At 46.1% G+C, this 20399-nt stretch overlaps 1 protein-coding gene across 2 annotated transcripts in view; it reads left to right on the top strand.

Annotated features, from left to right (window-relative positions):
- Positions 1-20399, top strand: part of Myo7b (myosin VIIB) — a 73654-nt gene that overhangs the window by 7316 nt on the left and 45939 nt on the right. For both annotated transcript variants that reach the window (XM_090342473.1, XM_090342471.1), the window contains exons 2-13: positions 952-1062; positions 1918-2070; positions 3652-3836; positions 4738-4859; positions 9666-9808; positions 12330-12443; positions 13557-13710; positions 15663-15739; positions 16620-16739; positions 16916-17058; positions 18964-19174; positions 19569-19704. In XM_090342473.1, coding sequence (XP_090198599.1) covers positions 952-1062; positions 1918-2070; positions 3652-3836; positions 4738-4859; positions 9666-9808; positions 12330-12443; positions 13557-13710; positions 15663-15739; positions 16620-16739; positions 16916-17058; positions 18964-19174; positions 19569-19704 — 1669 coding nt within the window. The remainder of the gene's footprint in view (positions 1-951; positions 1063-1917; positions 2071-3651; positions 3837-4737; positions 4860-9665; positions 9809-12329; positions 12444-13556; positions 13711-15662; positions 15740-16619; positions 16740-16915; positions 17059-18963; positions 19175-19568; positions 19705-20399) is intronic.

Genomic DNA, 20399 nt, shown 5'->3' with positions numbered 1-20399 from the left:
AAGCTCCTCTTCCTACCTCACACAAAGACTGCTTTCTGAAAATATGGATGTTGCCTGCTTTAGACCCAAGCCACGCCAGTATACTCCCACTGCAACTTTGTGCCCTTGATCTGAGGCTGCCACAAGATGCAGGATTCACAATGCATATGCAAATGAACTTATCTAGCTCTTTCTGGATTCTGCAGCTGGGTCTAGGATTTCTACTTCCTCCTGAAACTTAGTGGTCCACTTATCTGCTCAGTGACTTAAATATATTCCAGTTTCATTGTTTTGCTTTGTTTTGTTTTTTGCCAGTAGTGGGTCTTAAATTTAGGGCCTAGGTGCTGTCCCTTAGCTTTTTCACTCAAAAGTGGTGTAGTGCCAGTTTTGTGGCACTACACCACTTGAGCCACATCTCCATTTCCAATTTTTTCCTGATTAATTGGAAGTAAGTCCCACAGGCGTTGAACCACAACCCTCAGATTTCAACTTCTTGAATAGCTAGGGTTATAGACCTGAGTCACCCTGGGAGATGATATTTTGTTTCTGTTTCTCATCCTTCTTGATGCTTGTGGTGACTTCTAAGAAAGCAAATTCAGTATATTTTCTGCAGAAAGGCAGCAATCCTCTCTCTAAACCATTCTTCCTTGTTGACCATAAAAAGAATCTGTATTTGCGGGAAGTGGGGTAGGGTTGATGTTCCATTGTGAGAGAGGCTGTGAAGAAGATTAGTCTCCTGTTTTGGGAGAGTTTAATATCCCAGGTAGGATAGAGACAGAGAATATTTAGTGAGCAATGCAGGCAGCAAGTACTCAGAAGAAATGGAAAGGGAGGAGGAAAAGAAAGGAGAGGAGATGGAATGGAAGGGGAAATGAGCTCCACCTGGAAGTTTCAGTTGAAGTGACAGCAGGACAGGTAAGTCTTTTGCACCATCGAAGGAAGGGAGAATGATGATTTCTCTCTGCCCGGCAGGGTGACCACGTATGGCTGGACTCTTCCTCCACCAAGACTAATGTGGCCATTGGAGGCATTATCAAGGAAACAAAGCCAGGCAAGATCTTGGTTGAAGATGATGAGGGCAAGGTCAGTATTGGTATTCTCCTACTTGCTTTCCTCAGGACCCTAGAGCCTGCTCCCTCTGCTCCCAAGCAACTGGAGTTCCCAAGCTCAAAAGGCAGGGCACATGGTAGTACAGACCTGCCCTTGTAAGCATCACATTTATCCCAAGATCTGTTTAAGAGCTGAAGAGTACAAGAGGAGCAGGAAAGAGTAAGATGGAGAAGGCCCAAGGCTGCTGGGTAAAGTGGTAGCTGAGTGAAGGAGAATGAGGGAGGGAAGGAGGCACAGTGTGCAGGTAGGAGTTGGTCAGACAGGAAGCTCATCTACCTGGAGGAGGTAGCAGCAGCCAAGGGCAGTGAGAAGAGGCAAGACCTGCAGAGCACATAGCCAATTAGTTTCTTAACTGCATTTCAGGCCAAATTCCCTGCCCAGCTAGGGACTGTGGGAGAGGCGCATGCAAACACAGCCTGGGGGCTCCAGATCATAGAAACCAGGAAAAGAATAACAATAATATCTTTTGTTTGCCGATGCTCTAGTATTTCTCAAAAAATAGTCTCATGCTTATTTTATTTGCATGTTTGATTCCAATAACCAGAAGGTTCCTCTGCCCCTAGCTGAAGTCCACCTCTCACCCCCAGCTACACCTGAACCCCAGGCCTGAGACAGATTCCAACCAGTGCCATGGATGGAATTGATTTGTCACAGCTGCCCTTTGATATTATTTACATTGTGAGCCTGGTCAGAGATTGACCACCAGGCCCTGGCCAGCAGATCTGTGATTTCCAAAGGTCACCTCACTCCTAAGAAGACCGAGGAAAGGGATACAGGCGATGGCCTTTAAGGGAGCAGCCTCTCAAGGGACACTGCCTGTCATTCCAGGATCACTGGATCCCAGCAGAGAAATGTGATACCCTCACTCTCATGCACCCCAACTCAGTCCAGGGTGTGGATGACATGATCCGCCTGGGGGACCTGAATGAGGCAGGCATGGTACACAACCTCTTCATCCGCTACCAGCAACACAAAATCTACGTGAGTCTCCACGCGGTGTCAATGGGGGGAGGCTGAAGGGGGGAGACAGGGGCACAATGCGGGGAATCTGCAGTCAGGCACTACGCCCCGTGTCCTTACTGAATGCGATCAGCCAGTTTTTCTGTCTCTGCTTCCAATGGAAAGAGCTAGGTGTATGACATTCTTTTTTATGTTTGGTTTATTTATTTGTTTTTTTTAAATTTTTATGATGGTTTATTGTCAGGATAATGAATAGAGGGGTTACAGTGACAGGTACATGACATTCTTGAAGATGAGATGCTCATGCCTACTGATGACACAGAATGTAGCCTCCAGTAGGTCCTCAATGAATGCTGCTTTTTCCTGTGTTTGTGCACAAGACCTGATTGGCCAGGATGAGTGGACACTGAAGGACAGTGGGTTGGGTATGGCCTTTTGTCCCCAGTTCCTAAGCATGTTGTAGAGACAGGGATGTTGACAGAAGACTCTGGGTAAGTCTCCTGACAGCTGGGATTTCAGGGTACACTTCCACACCAGCTTAGAAAAAATACAGACCATTTTCTTAAACTTAACAATGGATGGAGTTGGCCCCGGCCCAAGACACTCATCCCAACCCTACAAAAAAAATGACAGGGTTCCCAAACACCAGTACCTGGAGTCAATCAGAGCCAGGCCTGAGTGGATTTGGTCTGGAAAGTCCCTGCCTGGGTCTCCTACATGATCTGGAAAGACAGCCAGTTTGGCTATGTGTTGCCCTCTGGTTTATGCAGAAGAGTGCAGGAGTGAGCTGGAAATCTTGAATAGAAGGGAAGACTAGAAGAAAGAAGGAGAGATGCCAGGGGAAGGAAAAAGTGAGAGGAGATGCTCGTGCTATGGCTGAATGTGCATTAGAATTCTGCTACTACAATAAAAAAAAAAATGATGTTACTCTTCCTGTCTAAGCAGGATTCCTCTAAGTATCTGCATATGGTTTTCATAGCCTTGAAGGCCAAGGACAATCCTGTGGCCTGTGGAGAGGTCCTCTAGCCATACCTCCAAAGGTGCAGCTAGTGGGAGCTCCTGAGGAACAGATGATCCTGGTTGGGGGCTGAGAATGTGGCCTAGTGGTAGAGTGCTCTCCTAGCATGCACAGAACCCTACATTCAATTCCTCAGTACCACATATACAGAAAAAGTTGGAAGTGGTGCTGTGGCTCAAGTGGTAGAGCACTAGTCTTAAGAAAGCTCAAGGACAGTGCTCAGGCCCTGAGTTCAAGCATCAGGGCTGGCAAAAAGAAAAAAAAAAGAAAGAAAGAATGTGTGGTTGGGATAGATGAGGGCTAGCCGTGTTAGCCAGCCTTCATGGAGACTTCTATGGGATGCAGGTAAAAACACATTACACATTCAGCTCCTTTTTGATGAACCTCTGTTAAGAACCAGACAGGGTTCTTTCCGTGTACTAGAAACAGGTCCAAAGAAGCTCATGTTCCTGGTGGAGCTGAATGAGCTAGGTTTCCAAGCCGAGCAGAGTCAGATCCCACTAAACCCTCAAGGAGCTAGACTTGGGGGCCATGCAGCTCTGCCCATGGCCATAGGGTGCTAATGAGCTATTACCGTTCTCCAGACATACACAGGCTCCATCCTGGTGGCTGTGAATCCATTCCAGATGCTTCCCCTCTACACCATGGAGCAGGTACAGCTCTACTATGGCCGCCACATGGGTGAGCAGCCCCCACATGTGTTTGCCATCGCCAACAGCTGCTACTTCAATATGAAGAAGAACAAGAGGGACCAGTGCTGTGTCATCAGGTGGGGCTCACACTCAGGTTCCTGGGGGGCTTTCAGGTCAGTGTTGCCTCTGAGCATCTCCCGGCAGATATGACAGGAGAGCTTCTCATTGGACAGTGACACACATTCCCTTAGTCAAATTAAAGCAAAAGTAAAGAAAGTGCCGAGGGCCTGGTGCAAGTAATAGAGCACTTGCATAGCAAATATGAATTCAAATAATCTTAGTACCTCCCTTGCAAAGGAAAAAAAAGTTGTAATTCAGAGGAAACAGTCTTTGAGAAACTTGAGAGTGAAAGAGGCTGGGAGCTTGGCCTAGTGGTAGAGTGCTTGCCTAGCATGCATGAGGACCTGAGTTTGATTCCTCCATACCATATACACAGAAAAAGCCAGAAGTGGTGCTGTGGCTCAAGTGGTAAGGTGTTAGTCTTGAGAAAGCCCAAGGACAGTACTTAGGCCCTGAACTCAAGCCCTGGACTGGCGAAAAAAAAAAAAAAAAGGAGTGCAGGAAAGGAAAGCAAAATTGGCCAGAAGTTGTAGCTGAGAATTCATTATGCAAATTTGAACCTGTAGAGGGTGTGGAGGGGCGGGGATTGCCTAGGGGGTGGAGCCTGAGAGTCTGCTGACCAGATGTCAGTCACATTCATCTGTAAGAAACTGAGTCATCTTATTCATCCATATATTTGTGTGACACTGGGAACAAGCCAAATCTATTTGCACCAAGGATCTCATAGTTCAGTAGGAAGAAAAGACAACCACATTGCAACACAGACAATCTGAGACCCACAGTGGGATTTTAAGGCAGGTGGTGGAATTTCCTCTTGGAGAAAGGGTGACCCTGATAGTTTGGTCCCAAAACAGGAGAATACTGTGTTTGATGGAAAGGGATGTCCTGTGACCTCATGTCCTTGCCCTCTCTTGGCAGTGGGGAGTCTGGGGCCGGGAAGACAGAGACCACCAAACTCATCCTACAGTTTCTGGCCACTGTCAGTGGACAGCACTCATGGATTGAGCAGCAGGTCCTGGAGGCCAATCCCATCCTGGAAGGTGAGCAGTCATCCTGGGTACAAATTCTGCTCCCAGGACTTTGGGAGGAATCTTTTCAGCAGGAAGTGACCTTTCAGCAGGGACGAGAGTGGAGTGCTTGGGAGTGTGGAGCTTCCAAGAAGGGGCTAGACTGGTGACTTTATAAGCTTTCACTGTGTGTTTTACATGGGCTATAAAAAGTGTGCCTCTTAAAAAGGATTCAGAGATCAAAACAATTTTGGAAATGCTAGAGAAGTAGCTATGTTACAAGGGGTTTCTGGAGTGAGTAACACTGGGGGAAGATAAGGAAGAGACAGAAGAGGGTGAGACAAGCCTTCAGACTGGCATGCTGAATGGATACTTGACCAAGAGAAGAGTAGACAAAGTACAATGGGTAGGGGAAATGCCCCTTCAGATCTTGTGATATTCTTAATTTATCAGCAGGAAGTTCATAGTCTCCTTTTGCAATGGGCCTCTCCACACCCGCTCTGTCTTTAGCAAGTCAAGGAGAGTTTTGTTTTGGTTTTTTTTTTGGCCAGTCCCAGGGCTTGAACTCAGGGCTTGAACTCAGAATTGAACCTGGATCTTCATGTATGTTAGGCAAGCACTCTACCACTAGGCCAAACTCCCAGGCCCTGACCCTTGCCTTCTGTGACAGACTGTCCCAGGTTCAGTCCTTGGTAGGGTTGCCCAGAAATCTGTGACCTTTGGTCCCAAGGCTGACAGCTATAGGAAACAATCTTTTGTTGTTGTTTTAGTTCTATTCTTTCTCTCTACTTTCTTATTTTAATGTTTTATTATTATTATAAAGATGATGTATAGAGTGGTTCTGGTTACATAAGCCAGGTAATGAGTACATCTCTTTTTGAGCAATATCACCCCTTCCCTCACTCTCTCCCAATTCCCCATTTTTTTATGGTTTTTATTTTGATTGTTTTGCTTTTGTTGCCATGTTTTGAGACAGATCTTGCTGGTTTGGAAGTTGGAATACTTTTGTCTCTGCCTCCCAAAAGCTGAGATTCAAGACATTAAAACAACTTCAGCAGGTTTCATTGTTGTTTTATTTTTTTTCTTTCTTGCCAGTCCTGGGCTTGAGCTCAGGGCCTGAGCATTGTCCTTGGACTTTCTCAAGGCTAGAGCTCTTCCACTTGAGCCTCAGCACCACTTCTGGCTTTTTTTTCTATGTATGTGGTACTTAGGAATTGAACCCGGGTCTTCATGCATGCTAGGCAAGCACGCTACCACTAGGCCAAACTCTCAGCCCCATTGTTCTGTTTTATATATGTATATAAAGTGCTTCTGATCATGTTCATTGTCATTCTCCCTTCCCACTCCCACAGGCATCACCTTCTTCTCCCTGAGCTTGTTTCGCTCTCCTGTTATTTATTTTTGTAGTATATATTGTTTGTAACAAGGGGTTTCACCATAGAGACCTATTTTTATTAGTTAATTAGTTATTAGTAAGGGTTTTTTTTGTTTTGTTTTGGTTGTGAGACACTTTCACCTAGGCTGGCCTTGAACTCTCTATCATTTTGTTTCTTTCTCCCAACTGCAAGGACTATGGGTAAACACTACTACATGGACTGTGGCTCATCTTTTCATTCTCCTGATAATGTATTTTGCAGGGCAGATCTTTTTTTTTTTTGCCATTCCTAGGGCTTGAACTCAGTGCATGGGCTCTGTCCTTGAGCTTTCTCAAAGCTAGCACTCTACCACTTGAGCCACAGCACCACTTCTAGCTTTTTCTGTATATATGCTACTGTAGAATTGAACCCAGGGCTTTGTGCATGCTAAACAGGCATTCTACCACTAGGCCACACTCCCAGGAGGACAAGTGTTTAAAGTGTTGATAATGATTATTTTTCTTTTATGAATCATGCTTTTAGTATGGTAGCTTCTTCTATGTTTTCTTCTAAATATTTCATTTAGTTTTATGATCCACTCTGATTTTCTTTTGTTTTTGTTTTGGTCGGTTATGGGACTTGAACTCTGGGCCTGGGTATTGTCCCTGATTGCTTCAGCCCAAGGCTCCCACCCTACCCCTTGAGCCACAGTGCCACTTCCGGCTTTCTGGTGATTAATTGGAGATGAGAGTCTCATGGATTTTAGTGCCCATGCTGGCTTTGAACCAAGATCCTTAGATCTCAGCCTCCTGAATAGCTAGGATTACAGGCATAAGCCACCGCACCTAGCTTTTTTTTCTCTTGCTTTTTGTCTCTTTTTTTCTCCTCCCTCATTCATTTTCTTCCCTGTCTTTTTGCATATGGATATCCAAATGTTACACTCTGCTCATCAGAGACCTTTCTCCTTTGACTTGTTTTTGCATTTTTATCTAAAATTAATTGTTTCTTTATATATTTTGGTCTATTTCTGGGCTTCTATTTGTCAACAGCTTTCTGTTTATACTTTGTAATAACAGAAGCACTGTCTCAATTTCTTAGCTTTACAGGAAGTTTTTCAGTGAGGAGGTATGTGTCCTCAGATTTCAATCTTTCTTCCAATTAAGCAATTCTAGGTCTTTTGCTTCATAAAATCAGATTGCCCATTTTGACAAAAAGAATTCCTGCATCAAGTTCTTTTCTTGAGATACCTAGCCAGTCACCTCTATTAAATAAGCTTTTTGTGTATGTGTGAGCCAGTCTTGGAGGTTGAACTCAGGGTCTGAGCACTGTACCTGAGATTTTGTATTCAAGGCTAGTCTTCTACTTGTGCTACAGCCCTGTTTCTGGCTTTTTTGGTCATTAATTGGAGTTATAAGTCTCATAGACTTTGCTACTTGGGCTTCTTTCAAACCACAATCCTCAGATTTCAGGCTCCTGAGCAGCTAGCATTACAGGTATGAACTAAATACGATGTATGGCTGGCAATTCTCAGAGAATCCATTGAGCTTCGAGATTCTGGGAGAGAGAGGGAGAAAAACAGAAACAAGACAGAGTGCAGCTGGGTGCCAGTGGCTCACATCAGGATCTGAGAACTTTGGCTCAAAGCCAGTCCAAACTGGAAAGTTCATGAGACTCTTACCTCCAATAAACTACCAGAAAGTCAGAATTGGAGCAGTGGCTCAAGTGGTAGACTGCTAGCCTTGAACAAACAAACAAAAACCTCAGGGATAGCAACTAGGCCCTGAGTTCAAGCCCAGGACTGACACAAAAAAGAAAGTAAGAAAAGACAGACAAAAAGAAAGAGAGTGAGAGTAGGGGGCGGGGTACAGCAAGAAAATAGAGAAGCCACATTTTGAGAGGTCAGATATTAGAGTCTTTATTAGAAGGCTGGTGACTACATGGTAGACTCCAGTCTCAAAAACCAGCAGCCCAGAACAGAGCTTGTACCAAGCTTTTAAAGATAACAACCGCATGCTTGGGTGGAGACTAAGCCTTAACAAAAGTAGCTCTTATATGGATATACTGAGGTAGAAGCTCAGGTACCAGCAGAACTTTCCTATCTAGTGAAGACACACCTCAACTTTCTATGTAAGGGTATACTTAAAGGCTACCCAGAAAAAAGTGGGTGACCCAAGCCATTTAAGGAGACAATCAAGGAAGAATCAGAGCTTGCTCTGTGCAAAGCTTTCCTAAGGCTATGACATCTACATTTCTCTGAAGCAGAGCCCTCCTAGCTCACCTTGAGCTAGGCATCTACATTCAGTGAATGGCCCTTCTCCCACCTTTAGGCTTTTTAGCACTGGGTGGGGAATTCCCTTCACCCAGCAAGGGGGTTCCAGAATGGCTATGAGAAATCACTTAAACTCAGCCTCCTCACTTCAGAGAGAGAAAGGAAGGAAGGAAGAGAAGGAGAGAGTGAGGAGGGAGGGAGGAAGGAAGGAAACACAGTATTTCCTAAACTAATTTCACCAAGGAGCACCAATCTAATTATGGTATTTTCAAAATGTATCCCAATCCATTAGTGGATAATGAAATTGGAACAAATAAAATATCACAGAGTAGAACATACTCTAGCTCTGATTTTCTTTTTCAAAACCATTCCCTACATAGCCCAAGCTGGCCTCAAACTTTCAGCCCTCCTGCCTCTGCCTCCTAAGTGCTGAGATTACAAGTGTGTGCTATGTCCAGCTCCAGTTACTTGATGTTTCCTTTTAGTCATGTGTGTACATGTGGAAATGTGTATGGTCAACCAAATGACACAGAGATATTGTAAGGAATGCTGAGCTTTTAGGGGTGGCAGAGGATTACATGCCCAGCTACAACCCAAAGAGAAGCCCCCTTCCAATGCTCCAATGTGTGCCATCTAGCCTCCAGCCTCTTCCCTGATGCTTGAGTGTCTTTTTTTTTTTTTTTTTTTTTTTTTGCTAGTCCTGGGGCTTGAACTCAGGGCGTGAGCACTGTCCTTGGACTTTTTTCTCAAGTCTAGAGTTTGGCCATTTAAGTCACAGCACCACTTCAGGCTTTTTCTATATATGTGGTACCAAGGAATCGAACCTGGGTCTTCATGCATGCTAGGCAAGCACTCTACCATTAGGCCATGCTCCCGGCCCCTTGAGTGTCCTTTTAAGCTGCACATCTACCTCCACACTCAAAGGCCTGCAGGCCTCCGCCAGTACCTGCAGGACAAATCTCCAAATTCTGATCCCGACTCCAGGACTCTGTGCTTCCCACCCCCACGCCCCTCACTGCCTCTGCGACATTGCTTTCCCAAGAACGGACATCCACCAGACAGGCCCCATTGCCCTCGGATCTCGCCCTTCCTGTGCTCTGTGTCTCCAAGTGCCATCCCTTCCCACCTCCCTGTCTGCACTCTCAAACTTCTAACTTCCTGAAGGCGAGTGCTCTCCTCCCTGCCCCTCTGATGGCCACTGTTCCTCGCCCACAGCCTTTGGAAACGCCAAGACCATCCGCAATGACAACTCCAGCCGCTTCGGGAAGTACATTGACATCTATTTCAACCCCAGCGGAGTGATCGAGGGTGCACGCATTGAGCACTTCCTTCTGGAGAAGTCCCGGGTCTGCCGGCAGGTGAGGTCGGGGCAGGGCAGGTCTTTTGGGCAAGAGGGAAGGGTCGCCTCCTACTCTCACCCCTTTTCCCACCCCATGGCCTCCCAGAACTCACAGCTCCAAGAAAGTTCAGCAAACCAAACCACAGGATCATCTCAGCTTTGTGGTTTTCATCTATAAAAGACTTCACCTCCTGTGGGATGAAGTCTAAAATGCAACCAGTTCCCAGCCTAATGTGGAAATTAAATTGCCTGTCACCATCTTGAAGTTCTTGCTATCTTTCCTGCCAGGGGCTTCAAGGTTTTACTGAGGATTTCATCCCGTGGCTCGCTGGGAAGGGCAGGGCTCCTGTGTGTGACACTCAGTCAGCAGAACTGGGGAAGTCTTGATCGCGGGGTGGCAGGCTTTTGTAAAACTGCATCCCCTAATACAGGTGTGCGCATGAGCACAACGGTCCAGAGCAGGGAAATCCAACAGAGGACAAGGCTGAGTGTGAATCAGGCTCTCCCTCCACTCTCCCATTCAACGTTCACAACCACCACAAGAGGGAGGTCTCTACCCATGGAGAAGCAAGAGTCCAGATAGGCTCAGTGATTAGTTTGGCCTGTAGCTCATCGCTAATATGTGGCAGTCTCTGTGTGTGTCCTTCCTACAGGTCCACATTCCTTACCGCCTAAAATGGCACCCCAAAATAGAATGAGAAGCTTCTAAAGCAGGGTAGAAACAAGACTTGTCCATGATAAGACAGAGATTTTTTAAATGATAGCTTGGGCTGGATCAGTGGTAGGATACCTACTCAACATAAGCAAAGCCCTGATTCTGTACCCAGCATCATGTGCACAAACAAACACACGTTACAACATACCTATACTGTGGAATGCTGAGTAGTTAAAAAAAAAAAAAGTAGAAGCTTGTGTACAAAGACCGCCAAGAAACATATAGATACAGAGGGAGTTGAAGAATAGATTAAAAAAAAATTAGGGTCAGGAGTTTGGCCTAGTGATAGAGTGCTTGCCTCGCACGCACAAAGACCCGGGTTCGATTCCTTGGTACTATATACATAGAAAAAAGCTGGAAGTGGTGATGAGCCTTGAGAAAGCCCAAGGACAGTGCTCAGGCCCTGAGCTCAAGCCCAGAACTGGCAAAAAAAAATTAGAAAAGGAAAGAATGGTTTATAGATTATTGTAAACGAATGCATTGAAGATATGGAGAAAATCTGGAGGAAGGAAAGAGGGTGTAAGGAACTCTCATAGCACTATCCATTTCAAATGGTTTAAATTTGTACAGTAGGGATACATGAATAAATAGTTTTAAAATTACAAAGCCAGGTGCTAGTGGCTCAAACCCTTAATCCTAACTACCTAGGGAGCTGAGATCTGAGGTTCCCAGTTTGAAGCCAGCCTGGGTATCCCCAGTTAACCACCAAAAATCCAGAAGCAGAGCCGTGGCTCAAGTGCCAAACTTCAGCAGAAAAAGCCAAAGGGTAGCTGGACACTGGTGGCTCATGGGTGTACTTTTAGCTATTCAGGAAGATGAGACCTGAGGATGATGGTTTGAATCCAGCCTAGGTAGGAAAGTCTTTGAGACTCTTACCTCCAATTACCTCTAAAGCCAAAGTGGGGCTGTGGCTCAAGTGGTAGAGCAATAACCTTGAGCAAAAATGCTAAGGGACAATCCAGAGGCTCCTTGTAAGTCCATTCAACATCAGCTCTCCAGGGGGTTCACTGAGGTGGATGTAAGGTACTTGGGATAGGGAGTTAGAAAGCCTCAGGTGGCTTTGTGCAAGACAGCTTCTGTGGTGGGAGGTATGGTCAAATTACCAGACACCGATGGGTGCTGGTGAGTCATGCCTATAACTCTAGTTACTCAGGAGACTGAGTTCTGAGGATGCAGGTTCAAACCCAGATAAGGCACAAAATCTTTTTTTTTTTTTTGTCAGTCATGGAGCTTGAACTCTGGGCTTAGTCGCTGTCTCTGAGCTCTTCACTTCAAGGCTAGGGCACTATCACTTGAGCCACAGCTCCACTTCCCATTTTCTAGTGATTAATTGGAGATAAGAGTCTCACAGACTTTTGTTCCAGGGCAGGCTTTGAACCATGATCCTCAGATCTCAGCCTCCTGAGTAGCTAGGATTACAGGCATGAGCCACTGGCACCTAGCTTAAAGCAGAAAAAATCTTGAAATTCCATGTCTAGAGAACCAGCACAAGGCTGGAAGTGGAGGTATGGCTCAAGTGGTAGAACACCAGCTTTGATCAAAAAGGCTAAGCAAGAGCACAAGGCCCTGATTACAAATCTGAGTACTAGAACACACACACACACACACACACACACACACACACACACACACACACACACACACACATCCCTGTAGGACATGCAGGATATGTGACAAACCCAGGTCAAGGATAAAAGCCAACTCTTACACTAAAGCCTGAGCCACACCTCGGTGGGAGACTTTAGAGCCGAAGCCATGACAAGTCCTAAAGCCTAGTGGCCTCAGCAGTCTTGCTTCCAGTCTCTCTGGATATCTTCCTTCCCAGGCTCTGGAGGAGCGAAACTACCACATCTTCTACTGTATGCTCATGGGGATGAACACAGAGGAGAAGTTATTGCTGGGCCTGGGAACACCTTCTGAGTATCACTACCTGACCATGGTGAGTCCCTTGCTCCTGCTTGCAATCGTGTCTTCCTTTCTAAGATAGTGGGGGCAGAGCCACTATGCACTTGTGTTGCCTCACAAGGGAGTAGATCTCTGTTCTGTATGGCCCTCTGTCTTGAGGTTACTGTCTCAAGTCTTCATCAGCATGGCAGTAGTCTTTCATGAGTTCCCACATAGCCTGTTGTGATCACTGATCTGCCATGCGCCTGCATCTGAGGGGAACATCGTATAGTACAAATCTGATGGTGTCACACTCTGGTGACAATTCATTAGTAGAAATTCAAGCTCCTTAACATGACTTATCTTCAGAGCCCCTATCTCTGAGGCCTTCCTTGAAGCCATTCTCCAGCCTCTGCTGCTTTAGGATCTCATTGTGGAGCCAGCTCAGGTACCTCCTCCAGAGAGCCTTTCTCCACCTCTCAGTGGAGTTGTCTTAGGCCTCTTTGGTCTCAGCACTGTAATCACCACCACAGGGGTCATTTGCTTCCTTCCTGTCCCTCGTGGATACAAAGCAGCTGGGCAGGATTGGGACTCACTGTTTCCAAATTTCCAGCTAGTATGCGGGGCTTGGCAAATAGTAAGCCTTTGCAAGCATTTATTAAAGGAATGAGAGCCCACATCGTTTCCAGGAGATATAGAGAAGAAATGCCTCCACTGGCCACAAGGTCCTGGTATTCCATATCCATGGGATTTGGGGCTCTCCCTCTGAAAATACTCCTTTTTGTTGTTGTTCCATTCCTGAGGCTTGAACTCGGGGCATGGGTGCTGACCCTGAATTTTTTTTTCCCTTTTTTTCCTCAAGGTTAGTGCTCTACCACTTGAGCTACAGCTTTACTTCTTCTGGATTTTAGGTGGTTGGCTAGATTCTCCATGAACTTTCCTGCATGGGCTGGCTTCAAACTTCAATCCTTAGATCCCAGCCTCCTGAGTTGCTAGGATTAACGCGCTGGACTATAGATACCCAGCTACTCCTATCTGTTTCCTCAACTTGCATGTGTCTCCTCAGGGTCCACTAATAGCCTACAAAGTGGTGTTTTATACGGGGCCTTCCTGCATGGGGAAAGCAGGCCCTGGGTGGCTCCATTAGCTGAGATGTCTTGTCCTGTAGGGGAACTGCACATCCTATGATGGGCTCAGCGATGCCAAAGACTACGCCCATGTCCGCTCAGCCATGAAGATCCTCCTGTTCTCTGACTCTGAGAACTGGGACATCAGCAAGCTGCTGGCTGCCATCCTCCACTTAGGCAATGTGGAGTTTATGGGTAAATTCTGCACTCCTGTAGAACAGTGGGGAACGAGAGCAGCAAGAGGACATCCATCTCCTGGGGGTGGGAGGGGGGCAGAGGGGCAGTCTACCCACCATGCATATGGGCCAATCTAGAAAAATACATCTGAAAAAGGTGATTTCAGGTTGCCTCCTGGGAGCCCTCAAAAGTAGAGACCAGGCTTAGTAGTCTCTGCTCTTTAGCTGGAACACCTCAGAGTCAAGGTTAACGAGGGAGAACAACTTCATATATCAAGATGTTCTAATTTAACCAGGTGCCTGACAGAAATTCCTGATAATCGCCTCTGAAAGAAAATACCAGAAACCTATTATTTATGATCCCTTCCAATCATTTTCCCAACATGACATCCAGCATGCAACCAGAAATAAACAGGAACATAGAAACAAGGTATCATGAACAAGAGCCAACAGAATAAAAATAGAATAATAATAATAATAATAATAATAATAATAATAATAGAAATAGATCCACAAAGATATCAGATATTGACATGTTTGGAGATAGCACAGAAAGTGCCTCTGCTTGCTGTGTTCAACAAAAGGAGGCAGCAAACTTGAAATTTTGGACAGGAAACTGGAAAGCCTGAAACATGATTGTGTATTTTTAAAGGCACCATATAGAAATTCTAACATTAAAAATTTGGCTATACTTAACAGCTAAGGGAATGTTTGAGCTAAAGGAAAAGTCAGCATAAACCAGGAGCCTTACACAAAAAGTGAACACCTGAAGAAAGCATTGAAAAAAAATCATGGTGAACTTTTTATTGGAGCTCTAATAGAAAAGAAAGAGGCAGTATTTGCAGAGATTGTGGCTGATTTGAGAACAAATGGGAAGTACCCCTTAGAACAATAGGGAAGACAACTTTTTTTGGAACAGTCAGTGAGATACACATTATTTTATACTTTATCAGAAAGTCCACTCCCTAGAGTAGAAGCTGGGGGGTGACTTACTATCTAGTAGTCTCACTGGGTAATTCAGCCAGGAAAGCCCAATAAAACTGAACACTGTGTGGGGACTCTTCAGAGGTAACAATAATAATTTTTTTAAAAAAACAAGATGAGAAAGTATGGAAGTAATTTCCATTAAAGTAAGAAGCATAGTTAACTCTAGGGAAAACATCGCCTTATCCTAAAGGACAGATGCCTGGATTCCCTGTTAGCTTGGGTCTGTTTGGCTGTACTTGCTGTCACAAGGTGATGACTTTACTTATTACAACACCCTGTGTTTTGTTTGGGTGTGCTAGTACTGGGTCAGGGCGTTCTCCCTTGGCTTTTTCTGCCACACTCTCTTTTTGGTGCTTCATTGGCGATAAAAGTCTCACAGCTTTCCTGCTGGCTTTGAACTATGATCCTTAGATCCCAGCCACCTCAATAACTACAATTGCAGCCATGAGCCACTGGAACCTGGCAGCCCTTTTTGACTGATGAATATCTTTATCTGTATGATTCATTTTTGTTCAAGTTTACAAAAGGAAACTCAACCATACCTCCAGCTTGACAACCAATCCTAAGGTAGACATTGACTCAAAATCACCAGGTCCTTCCCTCCAGAAAGAACTAGAAGTAAAGAGGCCAGAAGACCATTGTTTACAGTTAGTGTTCCTGATACTTGCTTCATTTGAATAAATAAATGCTTTGGGGAGCTGGTGGCTTAATTTCTCCGATAACTCACCATCCCGCCAGCACCGGTGCTCGCTGGGTATTCCAGCCATGTCCCCTCTCTCCAATCAGTCAGAAACTCTTCAAACTTCCCTTTGGCTTGGGGCCCTGACCTCATGAGGCAGAGGTGGTCAATAGTATCATCACGGAGAACATTCACCCCTCAAAAGAGAGTCCCTGGGGACACAGTGGCTCGCCTTCAGGACAGTGGTTATTAGCATGAAGGTGTGGTACTTTTTCCCCACTCAGGGTAGCTGCTTCTCTCTCTAGCTGCAGTGTTTGAGAACCTGGATTCCTCTGATGTGATGGAGTCATCTGCCTTTCCCACAGTGATGAAGTTACTGGAGGTACTGGCATCTGATTCTTATCGTCCTCTCCCTGGTCCCTCACCTGCTCCCTTCTCTTTTCCAGGATCTAAGCCCAACCTTTGTTTCCTTCTGCCCATTGTGGAACCCTGAGATTAGGCGGTAAAATGGCCAGCATGGTTTTTGTTGTTGTTGTTTGTTTGTTTTGGTTTTGGTTTTGTTTAATTCTTGGTAATACTAGGGTTGATCTCAGGGTCTTGAACAGAGCCACGCCTCCAACCGTTTTTTGTCCTGGTTGTTTTTGAGATAGTATCTTAACTTCCTATGGCCATGTACCTCAACAATGGTTCTCCTTTTTTTTTTTTTTCCCCCTGAGATGACAGACTAGCATCATCACACCAAGCTATTGGTCAATACGTGAGTCCCTCAGTTTTCTGATCTGACTGGCCTCAAACCACTATCCTTCTTATCTCAGCTTTCTACATGGCTAGGATTATAAGTATAAACCACCAGTACCTAGCTTTTAGGTGTTTCTTTGTTTAATAGTCTTGTGTTTTGAGACAACCTGGACTCTTGTAGCCAGGATGACAGATACAAGCCACCTTGCCAGCTGATTAGTTAAAATAGGGTGTTGTAGATGGGGTACAATTGAGCGCTGGTCTCAGAACCCTTCTTGTACCAGCCCTTTTCCAGATGTCAGGAGAGCTGACTTGTGAGGCTGTAGCTCACCCTCCATGCACCCTCCCTGCACACTGTGTACCCAGCATGCCTGGGCCCCTGGCTGTGCTCCTTATTGGCATAGCCTTAGTACAGGCAACTTGCCACCCTTCCCACTCTGCGCCTGCGCCTGCCCTGGTGCCGAGCTCTGGGCCAGGCTCTGCTTCCTTCCACAGATTATAATGTAACTCACTTGCCTTCCTAGGTGGAGCATCAGGCACTCCAAAACTGTCTAACCAAACACACCATCCTCATCCGTGGAGAGTTCGTCATCAGACCCCTGAACATCGCCCAGGCCGCAGACCGGAGGGATGCCTTTGTCAAGGTACTGGGCTGCAGGGGAAGGAAAGAGTCAAGACTGCTGGCACATCCCAATTCTGCTGATCACCCCCCTCCCCCAGTGGCTGTGGATTCCTCTCTGGTCTGGGTTGCTTGTCTTGAAAGTAGAGCCTTTCTGGTTGACCTGGGAAAAGGGGTGGCTTTCACACACTGTCTCCCCAGGGCATCTATGGGCGCCTCTTCCTGTGGATCATCAACAAGATCAATGCTGCCATCATCCCACCACCTTCCCAAGATCCCAAAAATGTGCGGAGGGCCATTGGCCTTCTAGACATATTTGGCTTTGAGAATTTCCAGAAAAATAGGTATGATGACCTTGGCCTTCCTAATTTCAGAAACAGAAAACAAACAGCAACTCTAACTGAGAAAATCAAAGTGGACATCCCACCCTACCTCTTACCACGGGGTTGGGAATAGGGACCTCTCTCCTGCTCAGAATGCCAGGGCATCTGGGCACAGACCCACGTCTTTCTGCAGAAATGGCCTTTGCACATCCCCAGCACACATCCATTCCCAAATGTGTTACCTATGAAGCCAAAAGCCACCCACAAGGAGCCAGGCTGACACCTCAGCCATAAGCTCTCTTCATGAACCAGGTCTTGTCATTCAAGCTTAAAACAACAGTAGAAATCAATTACATTATTTCATCTGGGGGCCATCCCTGAGTGTTGAGCTTAGAAGGAAGCACATTGAGGCCAGACATCTCTGGTCCTACATCTCAGCATGACCAGAAGTTGAGGGATTGCGATCAGGAAGCAAATGAGTACATTTCGATGGTGGGCAGTGTTAAAAGAACACTTTAGGTCCAGGATCGTCAAATATAAGCCATTCCAAGGGCAAATGTGCTGGGAGTGGGGACAGAGGCTTGCTGACTGTGGTGAGATAGGAGGATGCAGGGCTGGCAGGTCTAAGACTAATACCATTGGCTTCTTTCCCAAAGAGGGAAAGATAAGTAGACCAGTACACCTATGGTCTTCTTGGAAGGGAATGAGCCATTAGTTCTAAAGATCCAGTAGATATGCAGGGACTCCTTCCTACAGGAAGATGAGTTTTGATGGGGCTGCAGTGTGGGGGCCTGAGAAGGAGGTACGAGAAGACATTGGGTGTCACACTAGTCATACCCCCTGCAAAATGTTTGTGCTGGGTGTGAAGGTCATGGTGGGCTGTTATACTTCACACAAAGAAATCTCAAGAATTATAAGGTCTAAGACCAGGAGTGTGGCCTAGTGGTAGAGTGTTTGCCTAGCATGCATGAAGACCCGGGTTTGATTCCTCGGTACCACATACACAGAAAAAGCTGGAAGTGGTGCTGAGGCTCCATTAGTAGAGCGTTCGCCTTGAGAAAGCTCAAGACAATGCCCAGGCCTGAGTTCAAGCCCCAGGCCTGGCAAAATAATAATGATGATGATGATGATGATGATGATGATGATGATGATGATGAGGTCTAACGTAAGTAGATGACCCATCCTGAGGAACAGATGTCTAAGAGAACCCCAAACATGAGCAGAACAAGCTAAGTGATGAGACTGTGTTAGGAAAGGACCAGGAGCCTGCATGATGCTGCAAGAAAAACGAAGTGGCCAGAGGATGGCACCAATGAGTCCAGGGAGATTGCATGCACTTCTACTATGGGTGCCTTCTAGATCCTGAACACAAGTCAGCTGGGAGGATTTAAAGCCATGGAAGGGTATGGTCTGATTTGAGAGGGTCAAACATGACTCCCTAATTTCTGCTTTGAACTAAAGATGGCTGGTAAAGGAGACAAATCTAGAGGAAGGAAGCCCGGGAAGGTGAGAGTCTCTGGAAGCTCATCTGGACACCAAGGCATGGGGCTAGGGCTTCTTGTGTCCACTTGGCCTTCTATGAAGAGTCTGCATCAGGGCAGGAAGTCCCAGCAAAGGAACCTGTAGTCTTGTATGGACTCTTAAGAGCTCAAGACCTGGACTTGATGCTACAATGAGTCATCTTGTTCCTCTCCATTTGTGTGCCATGACGTGGGGAAAGTGAGGGGAAAAGGAGCAGGCAGGGGTGTGTGCAGCGAAGTGTGCTTCTACAGGCCCACCAAGGCTGCGTGCCCACAGGGCTGTGGATCTGGTGGGGTATCTGTGGATTTGATTGGTTGCGGATAGCCAGGGAGCGCAGGGTTCTACCAGCTGCAGGATCGCCAGGCTGACCCTGCCCCACCCTGGACGGTGGCGTTGCCTCCACAGCTTTGAGCAACTCTGCATCAACTTCGCCAATGAGCACCTGCAGCAGTTTTTTGTACAGCATGTGTTCACCATGGAGCAGGAGGAGTACCGCTCTGAGAACATCACCTGGGACTACATCCACTACACTGATAACCGGCCCACTCTGGAGCTGCTGGCCCTCAAACCCATGAACATCATCTCCCTCCTAGATGAGGAGAGCCGCTTCCCACAGGTGTGTGTCGGGGACTGTGGGTGGAATCTTGCTTAGGGATCTCCAGTGTCTGTTTGGGAAAGACTATCTGGTGTCACAGTCTTCCTGGGATTGTCAAAACCTCTGCCAGGAATAAGTAGATGAGTTCAAGACTAATCAGATCCTCCTCCTCTTCTTCAAGGCCTGCTTCAGTGCCTCCCGAAGGAAGGTTTCCTTGCCTGCTGGGTACCTGGGGAGTAGCTGACCCAGCTTCTCCTCCCAGCTGGCCCTCACTTATACAAGTCACCAATCTACCTGTCATCACCAGTTTATTTAGAACCCAGTTTGCTTTGCCCTTGAAGGGGACCCCCTAAGTCCCGTGAGAAAGCTGCCTTCCCTCCTCATAACTGGTCTTTGAACACCCGGATTCTTCCAGGGGACAGATATCACCATGTTACAAAAACTGACCAGTGTCCATGCCAACAACAAGGCCTTCCTGAAACCCAAGAACATCCACGATGCCAGATTTGGCATTGCCCACTTCGCTGGTGAGGTGTACTACCAGGCAGAAGGTGAGTTCTGCTCCATTTCTACCTCATCCAGTCCTGGAGCTAGTTTTGGGGAGACCATGAAAAGGAGGCTGAGGGAACAGATTGCTCTGGGATGTGGTAATGGAATGGGAGATGAGTGGCATGGTTTTTACTGGGGGAAGGAAAGAAATGGAGTAGGCAAATATTGTTTTCCTTTTCAGCTGTAGCTGTACTGAGATATAATTCACATATCATATTACTTGCCCATTTCAAGCGCTTAGTTCAGTGGGAGTTTTTGTTGATTGGTTATTTTGGGGACAGGGTCTTGCTGTTTAGCAGAAGCTGGCCTTGATTTCACAATATCCTTGCCTCAACCTTCTGAATCCTGATTATAGATGTGTACCACCACACCCGGCTCCTTAGTAGATTATTTTTTTATCATATCCATGGAGTTAGGTAGACAATGACTGCCATAATTTTAGAATATTTTCCCCATTATCAATCACTCTCCATTTTCCTCAACCCTAGGTAAAAGCTAATTTCCATGTGTATGGGTTGGTCTAGTCTGTATATGTCATATAAACAGGAACATACAATGTGTGGCCTTATTTCACCTGTCCTGATATTTTCAAGCTGCATTTGTGCTGTAGCCTATATTCATATTTTTAAATTAGAATTAAACAGTTGTACAAAGAAGCTGTCCCTTAAAGAAGTTTATGAATTAAATGCATCTTGAG

This window comes from Megascapheus bottae, chromosome 12 (genome assembly GCF_031878675.1).
Source record: "Megascapheus bottae isolate mThoBot1 chromosome 12, mThoBot2.hap1, whole genome shotgun sequence".
Classification (NCBI taxonomy): Eukaryota; Metazoa; Chordata; class Mammalia; order Rodentia; family Geomyidae; genus Megascapheus; species Megascapheus bottae.
Note: the sequence above shows the minus strand (reverse complement) of the source record. Positions and strands in the feature narration are given on the sequence as shown.